The sequence below is a fragment of the Sus scrofa genome, chromosome 11 (genome assembly GCF_000003025.6).
Source record: "Sus scrofa isolate TJ Tabasco breed Duroc chromosome 11, Sscrofa11.1, whole genome shotgun sequence".
Classification (NCBI taxonomy): domain Eukaryota; kingdom Metazoa; phylum Chordata; class Mammalia; order Artiodactyla; family Suidae; genus Sus; species Sus scrofa.
In genome coordinates this window covers 14,570,330-14,588,089 of record NC_010453.5, presented here as the reverse complement: position 1 = coordinate 14,588,089, position 17,760 = coordinate 14,570,330, and the positions used below count along the sequence as shown (strand labels likewise).

The 17,760-nt window shown below is 39.9% G+C and overlaps 2 protein-coding genes across 15 annotated transcripts in view; one reads left to right on the top strand and one right to left on the bottom strand.

Moving 5' to 3' along the window:
• COG6 (component of oligomeric golgi complex 6) overlaps positions 1-11,896 on the bottom strand; it is a 161,643-nt gene extending 149,747 nt beyond the window's left edge. For 7 of the 14 annotated variants that reach the window (XR_002336507.1, XR_002336509.1, XR_002336511.1 and 4 more), the window contains exons 1-4: positions 11,636-11,879; positions 8,074-8,217; positions 5,192-5,263; positions 3,133-3,191 (exon numbers count right to left, since the gene is read on the bottom strand). Coding sequence is in view for 2 of the 14 variants with exons in the window: in XM_021065267.1 (XP_020920926.1) it covers positions 3,133-3,191; positions 5,192-5,263; positions 8,074-8,217; positions 11,636-11,788 (428 nt within the window). In the remaining 12 variants the exon portion in view is untranslated. Of the gene's footprint in view, positions 1-3,132; positions 3,192-5,191; positions 5,264-8,073; positions 8,218-11,635 lie in introns of all 14 variants that reach the window. The other 7 variants (XR_002336503.1, XR_002336505.1, XR_002336504.1 and 4 more) reach the window with 4 other exon arrangements.
• LHFP (lipoma HMGIC fusion partner) overlaps positions 11,960-17,760 on the top strand; it is a 256,711-nt gene continuing 250,910 nt past the window's right edge. Inside the window, exons 1-2 of the mRNA XM_005668367.3 lie at positions 11,960-12,291; positions 12,383-12,492. The gene's annotated coding sequence lies outside the window, so the exon portion shown is untranslated. The remainder of the gene's footprint in view (positions 12,292-12,382; positions 12,493-17,760) is intronic.

Genomic DNA, 17,760 nt, shown 5'->3' with positions numbered 1-17,760 from the left:
ATGTATAGCAATCCCTACATACTTTTAAATAGAAACGATATACACACGTATCGATTTTTGGGACATGCAGTCATGTATTGCCTGAGTATTCAAAATAAACAGACTATTTCATTTTTACAATGATTCCTTCAAAATGTGCCAGAACATGATTTATGAATCTTATGGTACTCTTTTTTTCCCTCAAAATATACCTCTGTCATATTTTAATTCTAACTTCTAAACTTACCGCCACCAAATAATTTCAAAATAACTGAAAAAGGATAACTGGAAAAATGCACAAGATATAGACTAAAACAAAAAAAAAAGCAAAGAAAATGGCAAAACAAAATGAAAAAAAGGTAGATCTACTACTATTCAATGAAATGTAAATTAAAATAGTGTGGCACTATCTTTCACCTGTAAGATTACTATTTTTAATGGCAATATCTAGCCCTTAGAGAGTTTAGTAAAATAGACACTCTCATATATTGGAGGTGTATATTGGCCTTACCTTTCTGGAGAGAAAGTTAGGCAATATATATGAGGGTATTTTTTAAAGTTTATACCATTTGATTAATTACAATTCTAGGAATTTATTCTAAGGAAATAACCTGAAATGCACAAAATGACTTTAAAACATTTACCAAACCATTATGTTTAATAATGGAAACAAAGTCTGATAATTGAAGAATGCTAGATATTGGTTCACTCACAAGAAAAAATATGCCACATTAAAAAATATGATTTTTCTCAAATAGGAAAATGCACATGAACTATTAAGTGAATATAGTAAAATATAACTCTGTACACACAGTAACTCTGAGAGAAAATACACCAAATTGTTAACAGAGACTATGTCAGGGTGGTAAAGTTACAGCTGCTTATAATTTTCTTCTTTAAATTATATACACACACACAAATTAAAAGAGAAGAAAGAAGAAAGATATGATGCTTCCCTGCATTCTAATTTTCTACCAGGCAATGAGAGAATATACGTCACATATGCTCTATATTTTTACATGTAATATGTGCAAAATAAAGTTTTCATATTTTTATGTTATCAACTTCAAAATCTAACTTAAAGTAGTTTACAACAAACAACACAATTAAAATATAAACTACTAAAAAATAAAATAGTAAGAGAAGGAATGAGAACATCAATAACACAAGTAAGGAAAGTTATCGCTAACTAAGCAAAGAATGGCCTAAGCTTCCCGTCACCAAAGCCAATGTAGAAGCACCGTGTGCTACAGCTTCATCTAATCCAAGGGGAGGAACACGGAGGGTAACGCTTCTTGAGATATGTCGTCAATGTGTTCGGCATCCTATATAAATCACTTATTAATTGTATATAGTTTATTATTCCCTTTTTTCACAAGTGATAACTGAGACTGAGGGGGGTTAAGAAATAACCTGTATAAAACTAAAGATCTGATGAGCTCTTATCCAGGATTTAGATTAGAATGCAGGTCTTCAAGGTCTGCATTTTTTCCACCCTAACCTACTACAACTCAAAAACAAACAAATGTTTGCTCAGAGATTTTTCTGAGTCCAGGGAGAAATGCGGCTGGTGGGCCTTTACAAAAGACAATAAAAGACATAATGAATAGTGATTCCAGTGGTATTAAAAAATACAGAGGTATGTTCATCTGGAAATAGCCTTTCCTAGTCTGACTCTAAATGTTAAGGGGAAATGTTAAGCTGCAGTTCTCTGGAGACAATTCTGTATCAAACTTCACCTGTTAGAGCAGAAGCTGTCAAAATGACCCCCTTCTGGCTCAGTAGTCTTCTTGGAGAAAACAGTCTTACCATTTATACATTTGTCTGAATAAGAATATCATGCGATCGAAATGAGCCCACAGAGTTTCTATTTCTAAAGCTAACTGCTTGTTTAACTAGGTCTCTTATTTAAAAGAAAAGGTAATTTTTAAAAATGGAAAAACAACTCTCTGCCAGATCCCAGGAATCTGTTACCATAATTTCCGCTATGTAATTTTCCCAAAATACATCCACACAAATGTTCACTTGGCATACCACATCCAGAGCTCTTGGGATACTAAAATGTCATAAATATTCACTTCTCAAAACCGTACCAGGCCAAAACACATCCATAGGCTTACCGAAATTATGAACATAAACAACCTTGCTTAAATTAAAGAACTTAATTAATATGAACAGGAGCACAAAATTCTAATGTCACCTCCTACAGAGTCCCAAACACTCCAATTTCGTTTCTTTTCTGACATCAGACAGTTGCATTTCGTATTTATTTTCTCAAAATTATTTACTGAATCTACAGTGCATTACACACTAGAGACAGAGACAGAGAGTAAGAAACTGTCACTGATACAAGGAGCTCACAGTTTAGTAGGAAAGAGAGTCAGTGAGTTATGAGAGACCCACTACAGTACAGAGGGCAAGAGAAAGACTGAACTCAGACCAGTAAGGGTTTGAATAAACCTGTACACTGGACTGGTGATTTGTTACTCTCTTGGTTTTAGTCACAATTTTCAATTGAATTCATACCTTTTGGTTAGCCAACAATAACTTAAAGGAAAAATTCACATTGTTGGTCTCTGGGAATTTCTTCTAGGAAACTTTTCTTTCAAAAGATTTGCTGTGATACTAAAACATTCTATCTCAAGGTGCATGCTTATTCCTGGATACAGAAATTCAGCATCTGCCTTTTCTTGGAGATTTGGCTTCTCTATATAGTCAACTATCTTTACACATCAGCTTAGTCTGCAACTTTTCCCACTGTGGTCCATTTACCCATGGCAGAGATCGGTGTGGTGGTGGACCAGCTCTGTATCTTGACTGTAATGGGGTGCATAATCATCAGTAAAAAATAAGAGACAATCATGAAAAGGGTAATAAAATTACTCAAGATTTGAAAAATCCCACATTTTTAAAAGCAATCATCTATGGCAAACAAACAATGCACCACCACTTCAAAGGAGGGATAATCTCTCAGTCCCAATTATCTATGTTCTTAAACTACTGTTTTAAGTTTAATTTACTTAGATAATAGCTTAGAATCGTATATATTTTTTGAATCCTGTTTTTGACTATTTTAACTTTAAGTGATCTATAATTTTCTTTCCAAGTACTCTCCAAATTAATGAAGAGTTGATTATGTAAAGAAAAACTTACCTTTCAGCTTGAAGCTTAGTGGTTTTCACTATTAAATCTTGAGTTTGTTCCTTGGCTGCCTAAAATTATAAACATATCTAACATCAGTGCATTTCAATTGTACTGTACTTCAGAAAACTAATACTGCCACTTACTGGAGTTCAGACTACAGCAAATGAGATCACACTCCAGAACTTAAAGGTTTAAAAAAGTTGCAAGTAACTGAAATGGATGTCTCAAGGCTCGTACACTACTTTCAACAAACACTCAGAATTCTCAATCCACACCAAATGCTAAGGCTTAGAAAGAAAAAGGTAATCACCACAATACTGATTAAGGCATTTAATAGTTCTTGATGCTTTTCAGTGAAACAGAAGCATGGCCAGAGCCAGTTAAAGATGAGCCAGACTTCCTCATGGACGTGCTGATTTGATGTACCAGGAAACCTCTAAATGAAGTTGTAAGTTAAGTCATTCATACGCTGGTATGGAACTCAAAAGAAATACCCAAGATGGAGATAACAATTTGAGAATTGGAATAAAAAACAAACAAACAAACAAAACCTCATTTACAGTTTTGGAGATGATTAGAGACAGCGCCATCTAAAGGACACAGTCATACTAAGCAACCCTCTCTTCCCCAAAACAGAGCTGAAAGACTCTTAAGTAAAAACTTGATGAAAAGGTAGTTTATTCAAAGACTAGGAAAATATTTCTAAAGTGAAACAAAACAAAAAACAAATGTAGCCTACGAAGTTCTCTCCCAAAGACCTGCCCCGGGGAATACTGCAAAAATAAAGCAGTTAGTAATGAGAGGAGGGACAAGCCAGTGGTTGTAAGGTGGGTAGAGACATAAGGTCCATGCCTTGAAGGGACAGTAAATGAAGCAGAAGTGTGTATAAATAAAGCCACTAGCAAGCAGAAACTGTGAAGCAGAAAAAATACACAAAGTGGAGGATCGGTATTTTAAAGAGAGGACGCCAGAGCAAACACATGAAGATCCTGGGTCATTCCCACACTGGAACACTACAGTGAAGGGACAAGCTTCTGCAGCTAATGTTTCTAGAACTACCTCAGACCTAGACCACCACTATCCACCCCACACCCAAGGTTCTGGGTTCCTAGAGGGCTAATCCTCCAAACTCCCAGATTTTCAATAAAATGTTGTCTTACTGCTTCATACACATCCCATCAATAACAGAGCCCCACCCACATAGCTTCTAATGAAGCTATTCTGAGTATGTGTTCTTCGCAACTAAATTATGTGCCTAGCAAAGAGTAGATATTTTTAAGAAAATAGATTTGAATCTATATAACTCTGCAGACCACTAATTTTTAAGGAATGGAGCCGAACATTAGAGGTCCCACTATATCATACTGTGAGAATATAAAAACTGAGACAAGACTAGGAAAGCTAAAATTTTACAGAAACAGGAAACAGACTAGTTCTACAGACAGAAACACATTTAGATTAACATGGATTAATGATTCTTCCCAGAATCACTGTGGCTGTCAAAAGTTCCAGGAGACCCTTGGGGGTATAAGTCTGAAATACAAACATGAAGCTGGTAGACACAGTCATGACTCCAGGAGGGCAATTAGGTCAAATGCTAACTCCGCAGCCAAACAAAGGGTTAGAACTGCTTTAATAACCGGATCTAAATTTATACAGCTTTTCCTGAGATATTTTTTAGGCTGAGCATACATCATAATTAAGCTGGGTCTTTACTGGGCATAGCTTTAGTTTGGAATTATTCCTAAGGCCTTCTACTACGGAATTTATTTCTGCTGCATTTGTGGAATATCATGGGATAGAAAAGTTGAATCAAAATTTCAGCAGTTATCTCTATACTGGCAAGATCAAAATACAAAAGCTTCTGGAGTTAACAGCACAATAAGTAAACCATCACCCAAAGAAACACACAGACATATACAGGTAAAAAAAATAAGCACATTTATACTCAAACTTCCTAGAGGGCATGATGCCTTAAATACTCATACATTTTATAGACCTATCTAACAATTTCTGAAAGCTTACTCTGTACCAAGAACTATGCTAAAACCCAGCCATTATGCAGTACCTGCAGGCGACTTGTCATGTCTTGACAACAGGTGCTCATCGCCTGAACATCTTCATGTATGCTTTCAAGTTCCTGAAAAGGAGAACAGTAACACCAAGCATTATATATGGTGAAATAAATTTTTCTCTTAGCCTTATTTTCGTCCTATGATACTTTTTTTGCCAAAGCATGACAAAAGATCTCTCCTTATTTTTGCCTTTTTAGGGCCACACTGGCAGCATATGGAAGTTCTCAGGCTAGGGGTAGAATTGGAGCTATAGCTGTTGGCCTATACCACAGCCACAGCAAGGCCAGATCCGAGCCACGTCTGCGACCTACACCACAGCTCACAGCAATGCTGGATCTTGAACCCATTGAGCGAGGCCAGGGAATGAACTTGTGTCCTTATGGATACTAGCTAGATTCATTTCTGCTGAGCCACAATGGGAACTCCTTGTCTTTCCACCTACTTTCTCCCTCTCCAAGCTCAGGTACACACACTAGAAGTATGTACTTCCAAGAGGCCTCTTACAAAATGCCATTTACACATCTACACTTTCACTGATGATCCCTTAATATCAAAGTTCTATTCAGTGTTCAAATTTCCCCAATTGTTTCTGTTTTTCTTCTAATTATTTGTTCAAGTCAGGACCCAAAAAAGATTCACAAATAGCAGCTGGTTGATATTTCTCATTTCCTTTTTAAATCTATAGATTCTCACTCCTCCCTATTTCTCTTTCTTACAGTTTATTTGTTGAAGAAGCCAATTCATTTGTCTACAGTTTCCAGTATTTCAGATTTGCTGACTGCAGCTTTGTGGTGTTAACATAATCCTTGCTCTTCTCTGGTATCTAGAAGCTTGATTATCTTCTGGTTTAATTTTCCTGCAAGAATTCTTCATAGGTGGTGCTGTGTACCTTTACTAGGAGTCCCAAATAGGAGTGTTTCTCTTTTTGTGAGGTAAGCAGCTAATGATGACCCATGGTTCTCAACTGGAGCAACTGTGTCCCCCCAACAGGGCATCTGACAACATCTGGAGACATTTTTGGTCACAACACCTTGAGGAAAGGTGGTGCCACTGCTATCTCTCGGATAGAGACCAAGGATGCTGCTAAACACCCAACAATGCAGAAGACAACCTTCAACAGCTATGGGGCCCAAAAAAGCAACAGTGCCAAGGCTGAGAAAACTTGAGCAAGATCCATTCAGTTCAACAGTGGTTATAAAAATCTTCTATCATTTCTTCTTTTAGTAAATGAATGGACTATCTCCATAAAGAGAAGCCTTGCCTCAACTGTATGTAGCTGGTACAAAAGAGAGGATAAATGTTTGATTCTTTCCTTTCACTTAGCCGTTTTCAAATAATAAGTCAAATTATAACTGCCTAAGATAACCAGTGAGGGTTCTACTTTAGTATCGCTATGAACTCATGGACTTAAACATGCTTGATGCATCTCAGTCCACTGCAGTTATTCCCACTGGTACTCAAATCATCCTATCATTGGTAGTGGAAGCCTCTTTAGTTCTAGAGTCCTCTGACACTTCCCTGTAGCCGTATATGGCTTCCTCACTTTGGTACTTCCTTTCAGTGAGAAATGGTGTTTAGAGAGAACAACTGAGATGTGCTCATCACAACCATCTCTCCCTATTTTTATGAACACCACCAAACTTTCCTTTTAACCTTCCAGATTAACAGCCTTCAGCCAACAAAATCCTACTACACGTTAAAAATAATCTGTTTAGGAGTTCCCGTTGTGGTGCAGTGGTTGACAAATCCGACTAGGAACCATGAGGTTGCGGGTTCGGTCCCTGGCCTTGCTCAGTGGGTTAAGGATCCGGCGTTGCCGTGAGCTGTGCTGTGGGTTGCAGACGCGGCTCGGATCCCGCGTTGCTGTGACTCTGGCGTAGGCCGGTGGCTACAGCTCTGATTCGACCCCTAGCCTGGGAACCTCCATATGCCGCGGGAGTGGCCCAGGAAATAGCAAAAAGACAAAAAAAAAAAAAAAAAAAAAAAGAAAAAAGAAAAAAATAATCTGTTCAGTAACTACTCACTGGAACCATGTATGACACTTTCATACAAGTCACAAAGAAGTATTAACTACAGAATATCACTCTGTAATATTAAGATAATTAACAAAATATTACATAATAAATAAAATTCATTTTCACCCTTTGGTGAGTAGAGTACTCACTCAAGCATAATGAATCACTACTTACTAACTGAAGTAACTGATCCCAACCTGAAAGTGTTATAATTTAGGATGCAGTAAAGTAACTCAATCCTAACTACTCTCCAATAGAGAAGGGAGGTTCATTCATTGAAGGAGGACTATTTCTACCAGGAAATCATTCAGAGGAATTTTTTTTTTCAACAGCTAAAATTTCTAAAAGGATTTCTTGGAACAAATGGTACGGTACAACTTTTGAAGAAGCAGCATGAGTGGAGGTTACAGATTTAGAAATCACACTAATCCAAAGAAAAATCTGGATGCTGCGGGAGTTAGTAGTTATATTTTCTATTTGATCACGGTACACAAATAGCAAACATTATCAACACTACCCATAAAAAAAAAAAAAAGGAGTTCCATTGTGGCGCAGTGGTTAACAAATCTGACTAGGAACCATGAGGTTGCGGGTTTGGTCCCTGCCCTTGCTCAATGGGTTAACGATCCGTGAGCTGTGGTGTAGGCTGCAGACGCAGCTCGGATCCCGCATTGCTGTGGCTCTGGCGTAGGCCGGTGGCTACAGCTCCGATTCAACCCCTAGCCTGGGAACCTCCATGTGCCACGGGAGCGGCCCAAAGAAATAGCAAAAAGACAAAAAAAAAAAAAAAAAAAAAAATGAGCACAGGGTCAGCATATAGTAAGCTCTTAATAACTGCTAAATGAAAAGAGTTTACATACTTCCTTCACATCCTTGAAAATGCTTACAAACTCTTCATTGATGGCTAAGCTTCTGCGTTCAATATCTCCACGTAAATTTCTTCGAGTCCGCAAACTATTTTCAACAAAAAAGGTTGAGAGTGCCTTGAGAGCTTCCAACATCTCCTACATAATTGATAATAAAAGAACATCACTGGGACCAATTTTCAAACGTTTTTCTAATCTCAAGCAAAAAATGAACAAAATCATTTCCAAATAATTTGTTTCCATTACACAATCCAAAAAATATTGGATGACCTTCATATTACCAAACTGTAAACTTATTTCTGAGACACAACAAATTCACACTTACTCATGCATTGTGGCATATATACCAGATTATTTACTAAAGAATTCTTTGGAATTGCAAAGACTAGAAATAACCTTAAAGTCCATCTAAAAAGGATTGGTTAGGAGTTCCCGTCGTGGCCCAGTGGTTAACGAATCCAACTAGGAAGCATGAGGTTGCCGGTTCGATCCCTGGCCTTGCTCAGTGGGTTAAGGATCCGGTGTTACTGTTGAGCTGTGGTGAGGTTGCAGACGTGGCTCGGATCCTACATTGCTGTGGCTCTGGCGTAGGCCAGCAGCTACAGCTCTGATTGGACCCCTAGCCTGGGAACCTCCATATGCTGTGGGAGTGGCCCTAGAAAAGGCAAAAAGACAAAAATAAAAAATAAAAAAATAAATAAAAAGGATTGGTTAAAGACATTATGATATAGCCATTGGAAAAAAGTGGAAATTCTTTGTGTACTTAACAAAGGATGATCTTCAAGATACAGTAAGTGAAACAAAAAGGTACAGAAACCTAACACCAACTATTAAAAAAGAAAAAGGACTATATTCACTTGTGAATGCATAAAGTATCTCTGGAAGGATATACGTAAAAAATAAGTACCACTGGTAGCTGCTAGGCTAGGACCTGAGTGAGTGGGACATAACTTGAGAGAGGAAGACCTGTATGAGGTGACTTCTGAACTTAGGCCTGCCTGGTAGGAAAGAAACATCCAGGGGAAACGAAGCCTTTCACAGGCAGAGGGAACAATGAGTACAAAGACCCTAAAGCAGCACAAAGAAGGCTGGTGTGACCAAAGCTATGGTAAACTACGAGAGCTGTCAAGCAAAGGAGTACCGTAATATGCTTTATACATTTAAAAGTTTATTCCAACCTTGGGAGGAGAATGGATGCTAGAGGAGGGCAAGGAAGGAAACAGATAGGAAGAAACTAAAATAATCCAAGCAAGATGTGACAGGGGCGAAGAACAAGATGGTAGCATTGTATATAAAAACAAGAGGACATTTCCAAAAAACTGTTTGTTTTTTTGTGAGATAGCGCCTATAGGATTTTTTAATGGACTGGATGTGGGAAAAAAAAAAAAAAAGACAGGAATAAAAAATTACTTGTATGCGTCTTCCTTGAAGGGTAAGTTGTGATGTTCTTTCTAACGGGGAGCAGAACCAGTTTGGAGAAAAATCAGGAATTCTAGCCATGTTAAAACATCATTACGATGTTGATCATGTATCCAAACAAAGGTGTCAAATAGACAAATGATTGTACAAATCTAGAGTTTAGTAAAGATGTCAAGAACAAGGTTCATAAATTAGAGAAGCATCATGCTTTTCACTATTTAAAAACAGAGTGAGTTCTCTTCGTGGCTCAGCAGTTAACGAACCCGACTAGGAGCCATGAAGTTGCAGGTTCCATCCCTGGCCTCGCTCACTGGGTTAAGGGTCCGGTGTTGCTGCGAGCTGTGGTGTAGGTTGCAGATGCGGCTTGGATCCCGTGGTGTTGTGGCTCTGGTGTAGGCCGGCGGCTACAGCTCTGATTGAACGCCTAGCCTGGGAACCTCCACATGCCGTGGGTATGGCCCTAAAAAGACCAAAAAAAAAAAGAGTAAGAGTTCTTCTACAGAGAGAATATGGACAGAGGAGAGGAGGCAGAGTTCCAAGCCCATGATATCTAATAGCACCCTAAATCCTACAGACAGAAATTCCTACACCTGAACCATGTATGTTCCAAGAGGCTGACCTTTCCATTTTTTGGTTATAATGATATTTTAGGATACTGGACTGACAAAAAGCTATTTAAATTCAGTTTAATATGTGAGAGTAAAAATATCCTTAACTATCAATATTTACTGTAAAACAAAGCTGTTTCTTTTGAATACAGGCTTGAAATGTCCTAGGGCCTGGCCCAAAGGAGTAGTCAGTCAGTAAATGCTGAATGAACAAAATCACAAAGATTAGGGGCAAATTACAGCTCACCACTTACCCAGTATGTCACTTAAGCTAGTAACATTCTCTCCACACCTTATTTTTCTCATTGGGTAAAAAGGCGATAATATTAATTTATCAGAGTAGATGTAGTAAATGAAATAGTCCATGTCAATATTAGATACTTTAAACCCTTAAGAAATTGTATAATATTAGCATTTAATAAGAATTAACATTTCATAAGGAAAAACTGCTGGGGCCCTGTGCTAAGCAGTCTCTCCCTGAACCCTCACAACAACCCTGAGAAAGTTATTAGCAGTATTCCCAATTTAGAATTTTAACATCAGCTTAGAGAAGGGGCTTAAACCATAATGCACCAATTTGGTGGTTTAGAGCCAATAATCCGTGGCCCCAGAGCCTACCTTTCTTAGCTCATTATATTGTTATTTTTTTAACACAAAAATTCTTATTGACAGGTTACTGTCAGTTACCTACAAATTCATCTTTAGAACTCTCACTTCTACATATATATTTTTATTTTAACCACAACGGCATGACAATATACCTAGGGACTCAGTGATACAGAAGAGATAAGCAGCTACTAGTGGAGATGGGAAGTCCGCTCTAAGTTTCAGAAGGTACTTGGAAGAGGATGCGGGAGGTTTATCTTGTAAAGAAATACAGCACAAGCCCACACGTCAGTTAGTGCTTGGCTAACAACAAAATTAGTATTGTTTCCTTTGAACCATCAACAGGTGGTAGCCCTTTCGCGCTGTAAATTGTTAGTGCTTGGCCAACAACAAAAACTAGTATTGTTTCCTTTGAACCATAAGCAGGTGGTAGCCCTGTCGCTCTGTAAATTGTTAGATGTTTTCACCTGTCAATGGAAAAGCTCAGTGATGCTTAGCCTTGGCCTTCGTTCCTCCGAAGGCCCCCCTTCGTCCTGCCTTATCTTGCATTTTCCTCTTTTGCCCGTTTCTTCTTCTGCGCCCCCAGGGGGGTGTCTCCTCTCTCCCTCCCTGCTCAGAACCCCCGAACACCTGCGGAAGCAGGGCGCCTCCACCGTTTACCTTCCGGATCCAGAGTCATCGAGGAAAGAACCGTTTTAAATAAATAGGGAGCAATACCCAGAAAACCTCTTCGCTTTTCCAGGGGCTCCTCGGCCTACCCTTTCTTACCCGCCCCATGCCGGCACGACAGCGGGTCCCGAGGGCCTGGGGTCCCCTCGGCGGTGGGGACAAGGGACAAGCTAGAGGGTGTCGGACAGACGCCGCCCCCAGTCCCTCCGACCCGCGAACGACGCGGGACCTTCGGCCCTGCCGGCTGCGGTTACCTTGTCGTTGTCCAGCCGCGTGTCCAGGATCTTACGCAGCTTCCGCGACAGCGGGTTGTTGGTCTGCGCCGAGGTCCCACTGGCCCCATTACTGAAGCCGTTGGCAGCCCCGGTCACGGGCACTGCGACTACTTCCCCGCTACCCTCAGCCATAGCGCCGCGCGTCCCGCCCCCTCCTCGGCGCCGGCCACCTCAGCCCCGGTGCGCGACGCGCCAGCAGCCGCGCATCGCGCATGCGCCTACCTACCGCGCATGCGCCCTGGGAAGGTTCTGCCCTGACCACTCCTGTTGAGCGGAGCTGCTGGGGGCGGTAGAAATTGGTGGAAGGAAGAGAAGGGGCGGGGCAGGACTCTCGGAGCAAGAGGGGACGAGACTAACGCGCGACTTTGCAAAATAGATTAAACTTCAGGGCAAATTTATAGAGTTTGGAGATTCCAGTTTACGGGATTAAAAGGGCATGTGGAATCCTGAATCTTTGAAAGTTCGTGCTAGGCAGAAGTGAAACACACGGAGCCCTGTGTCTCACAAATACGTTCGGTAAAAGTTATTTCCAGTTAAGATCACTTTAGAATACTATGCAACTGTTATCTGCTGTGAAGGAGATTTAAATGAGGCTGTGGAAAGAATTCCAAAATCTAGTATGTGAAAAAAGCAAGGTGCGTTATAGTGTATATAATGTGAAACACTTGTGTGATTGTGTGAAAAAGAGAAATGTGTAAATTTAGGCTTTTTTTTTTTTTTTTCCAGGATGGCATTCCTGTGGAAAGGAGGTTTCCATTTTTCATTTGGTACCTTTCCAAGCGGCCTGAAATTTTCTAATCTTCGTGTGTTGCTGAATATGTGAACAGGTTAATAAGGTAGGCCCGCAACCTTAAATTATTCCCCACCTTTCCGTGTTTATTTGCACTTCTCTGAATTTGCATTTGTAAACAAAATAATCTGAAACTTGGAATGATATGTAGGAGTGCGAAGACAGGGACATTATGGTAAAATTTAAATATATTTAAAGCAATTTTTATGTTTTTTAATGTTAATTTATTTTATAATGCTAACTATAAATTATAAGTTAAAGCCGTAAAAATCAGGATTTTCAACAGTTCAAATCAATATTTTCCAACAGTTAAAAATAATTATTCAGGTAAGCCTCATCAGAGACCTAAGTTTTAAATATGTGTATATTTTTATATGGGTGTGTATATATATAATATTTATATATAACAATTCGTATTGAAGATAAAGGTTTTCTTTTAGTGAAAATGTGAATGCTAGTTATGTGTGTTGAGCTCCTTAATATACTAAAACACTTAGGCTATGAACACCTTGTCCTTAGAGGATGGGGAGTGTCAGCTCTGCCCCTTTTACTTTATTTGTGACTATATTGTTAGTATTATCTTCAATTTGTGGGTTCTCTGAAGGAATCTTTTTAGGCCATTTGCCATTTTGTGAGGCTGTTTATTTAAAGTTAGATGACATAATCTATAAATCCTCCCTACCTCCCCCCCCCCCCCCCCCCCCCCCCCCCGGTGTACAAACTCAAGCATTGAAAACAAGCAAAAAAAGATGACTCCCTCCCAATCCCAGCGTCATGGTACACCCAATCTCCCCCTCAGGATGCCACCCATACTGTATGTGTGATCTGTGACCTAGAAATATGAATAGTGAGAGAACCAGAGTCAACCAGTAGAGTGCATTTCCATAATGCATCACATTACAAATGAAAGTGCCACCCGGTTGCGTTCTCTGACATCCATCCTGAGATTTATGGCCCACTTTGGAGCAAACTAGTATAGAGCATCAGATCCACAGGTCTGTCTCTGGCTTTCAGGTGCTCTTTATTTTCATCCCAGCCTGATAAATGCATCCTTGGAGTTCCCGTCGTGGCGCAGTGGTTAACGAATCCGACCAGGAACCATGAGGTTTCGGGTTCGGTCCCTGGCCTTGCTCAGTGGGTTGACGATCTGGCCTTGCTGTGAGCTGTGGTGTAGGTTGGAGACGCGGCTCGGATCCCGCGTTGCAGTGGCTCTGGCGTAGGCCGGTGGCTACAGCTCCGATTCAACCCCTAGCCTGGGAACCTCCACATGCCGCGGGAGCAGCCCAAGAAATAGCAAAAAGACAAAAAAAAAAAAAAAAAAGAAATGCATCCTTATATTTTATTCTCAGTGTCTCCCTGTACTTAGCTTATGCTGCACTGCAAGAATTTTAATTCCCTGTTTCTAAACATGCCCAGTGTTTTCATCACCATCATGCACATGGCCTCCCTTCTGCCCCAAAAAGTCTCTGCATTTTATGTCTGTATCCCCACCTACCAGCTGTCTGCTTCATGAAACCTGCTTCCATTTGGGTATCATTCTTTTCACCTCCTCTGGACAAAGGTTCGTAGAACTTAAAGGTTCTCTTTGGCGCTTGAATTAGAAATAATTATATGCGTATATTATCTTTTTTATGTGCAGGCTGTAAACGCCTTAAGGAGAGGTTCTGGGTTGCATTAATTTTTCTATTCCTGACAATTATTTTGCAAAATTTTGGCACATAGTAGGCCCTTCATTCAGAAGCAAAGCGATACTGTAAAGCAATATGGGCTGGGAATCAGAGAGACCTAAGGCATGGACTAAGGATTCTCATTTTTGTGAAAATTTTGGAAAGGAAGAACCTTCTATTGGTCAGAATTGTCCAACAAGGAAATGGTCATACATTTATTCTCAGGGGTGAAGCAGTAACCAGTTTACAAGCCCTCAGGAGAAAGAAACTTCCCATGAGGTGGGTCATCAAATTGAAGTTCTTTTCAATGGCATACATCTATGATTTGGAACAGAAAGAAACACCAGATCTCTAAAGGCTACTTCCAAGGAGAATGCTGTTATGTTTTAAAGTTATCTGCCATATCTCAATTTTATGGACCATCTCTAGTCTTATGTATTGACATATGTATAAGATACAGTTTTAAGAGCAAAAAAGTGATTTACGTTTTGATTTCAGGCTTGCTTATCCTTTTACAAATTAACTAGTTCAGTAGGTGATTATATCCAACCTTACCCTGGAGGACTGGCTGTCCTGCTGCTAACAAGAAATATTATATCTATTAATTCAGTGTGATATCATCCAGCCCACATTCTGCAGGCACAGATAATGAAGGCAATTTAGGTAATGGACGTCACATAATTTATTGCAGGGCTAGTGTTGCTGTCTTCCACACCCAGTTTTGATCATATAGCAATCAGAAAACATAGCTGCGAGCATTGTTTATGACTAGAAAGATTGTTAATATCCTACAGCACAAAAGTATAAAACAACACACACACACACACACACACACACACACACACACTCGTGCTTGCAATACTCAGCGTTGGAGTCTCTTCTGAGAGATAGTATAAGGTGCACTTTTTCATTGAAATTGATGTTCTTGGAAGGTGCCCCGTACGTATCTGTGGTATTCTCATCATCCAGTTTGGGAAACCGAAAGGTGTGTGACGGGATTAAGGTTAGTGAGAGTGAAAAATGACATGGGCCCTTGAAGTTGCTTAAAAAGAGGAAAACACCCATGATGCAGAGCTGGTGGAGGACAGGTCACAGAGGCCCTCCTTGTAATTGCCCCAGTGCAGCGCCACCCTTAGCTCCTCCTAAGCCCCAGCCCTGGGCATGCACCTTTTAGAATGTTCTAAATTCTGCCACCTGAGGATGCCCACTGGGTGTTCACATGGAGGGAAGTTTTAGTGCCTGTCAGCGAATCAAATTAAGGAGTGTAAATCCTCCACCTGGTTTCACCAGTCTCTTTATATTATGGCTCCCTCCAGGTTCATTCAATCCTCTCCCCTATCTAATTGCCCCCAGGACAGTGGAAAGGAACATTCGCTGTCTTGGAATTGAGCAAATTATAGTGTAAGCTTTGAAAAAGGGTTGGCTTGTGATCCTCAACCCAGATCCAGTGAGTCTCTTAAGCGTGAGGACGGGGAGACCCATGTTAAAAAGGAAAGAAAGGAAGGAAGAGGGAAAGGGGGGTGAAGGAAAGGAGAGGAAAAGTTTAAAAAAGAAGAAAGGAAGAAAGAAAATGCTACCTACCTATTTTTTGACTCCTAACCAGTCTTGGGAGTCTCTAGGCCAGGGGCTTTTCAGAGTGATGCCTCAACCCAGAACTTCAGTATCACCTGGAAACTTTTTAGAAATTCTCAGGCCCCACTGTGGGCCCAGAATTGGGAATTCCAAGGGTGAGGCCCAGCCAACAATTCCTCAGATGATTTTGACACGTACTGACGTTTGTATTCTACTGCCCTGGCCTAAAACATGTGTTTTTCAGTAAAAGGACATCATCCAAATATGACAGGCCCCAAAGAGAAGCTTCATCTCCACAATGATTTTGTTACTCTCTCTGGTTCTCACAAACCTAGGGAGGTTGTAAAGAAAATAAATATATTAAACGTGGGATTTATAGTATGGATCTTGCATACAGGTCTCATCAATTTCCTAGCTTATAATAAAATACCTTGAGGGTAATACATGTGTTATTTATATAACCCACAGCAAAAATTAGTATAACGCCTTATACAGTCCATAAATATTGGTTAATGAGTGATCTTATAAAAAACAAGTTCCCTATTGGATTTTATAAACATATCTAATTAGGATGGTGGATCTTTGATTATTAGGCTGTGGGCACATGTTCATCTAATGTGAACATGACGTGTGTTTATAGCCAAGCGGAAGCTAATTGTCACAATCAAGAAAAATAATTCATGGCGCAGTGGAAACAAATCTGACTAGGAACCATGAGGTTTCGGGTTCAATCCCTGACCTCACTCAGTGGGTTAAGGATCTGGTGTTGCCATGAGCTGTGGTGTAGGTCGCAGACACAGCTCAGATCTGGTGTTGCTATGGCTGTGGAGCAGCTTCAATTGAACCCCTAGTCTGGGAACCTCTGTATGCCTTAGGTGCAGCCCTAAAAAACACAAGAGACAAAAAAAAAAAAAAAAAAGAAAGAAAGAAAAGGAAAAAAAGAAAAAGAAAAACAATTCAAATTAAGTATTCTACTAATTTAGATCAACATCATCCTTTTCCTATACTAAGGAAAATCAGAGTCTTAGTTCAGTCCCAGGTTCTTAAAACATACTCAGTAAATCATGATTGATGATAACACTGATATCAGGGTTATCATGACGAGATAAAAATCTCATTGGGAAATTTTATGTCATTCCTAGCAATCTAAAACAAATTTATGCTGGTCAGAGATTGGAAATTTTGTGTTAGTACCAATCTACTAGAAAAAGTATATTACATGTTATTACTGAAATACACTGAATTTTCTTTAAATTCTAAGACCATAAAATCAAACACAAATGGTTATAAGCCATTTCCTTCATGATCTCCAGACCTACGGCTCAGTCCATCAATATTTGAATTACATGTGTGTAGCTCAGTTGTTGTTAAACCATTTCTGTACAAACTACAAATTAATATTAACAAGAAATTCCATGGCATTCAGCCACAGCATTCTGTCACTGTGCTAGAGTAATCATTGATTTTAATTTTAAATATTAATGCAGTGCAGTTTTTGTTAGCTTAAAGCAATAATTGCACAGAAACAGCAAGACCTAAGTCAGGTGAGACTCTATTACAGGAAATTTGAAAGCAAAGCTGTCAGTAGTGACTGGTGAGTAAACTCTGAATTGCTCTCCAGCAATTGGCCTATGATTATGAATGATCACATCCCTCTAGTGAGCAGCTGACCACTGGGGTTATTTGGTTTGTAGCTTTTGGCCAATCTGTTTAAAGAGCTGCTTGGTGTCAGAGGTGGAGTGGGTCATTTTGAACAAGAAATTCAATTATGAGGCCAAGGAACAGAGCTGCCAAAACCAGCTGGCACTTTGTACCTAAGGAGAGAAGAGCAGAAAGAAGAGCTTAGTTCCCATTGTGGCTCAGTGGTAAAGAACCCAACTAGTATCCATGAAGACATAGGTTTGATCCCTGCCCACGCTCAGTGGGTTAAGGACCTGTTGTTGCTGTGTGCTCCAATTAAACCCCTATCCTGGTAACTACCTTATGCCCCCTCCCCACACACAGCCCCCCAAAATAGGAAGAAAAAAAATCTTTGGAAAGCTTGAGGTCAGGTGAACAGCCACATTTGTGAGGAA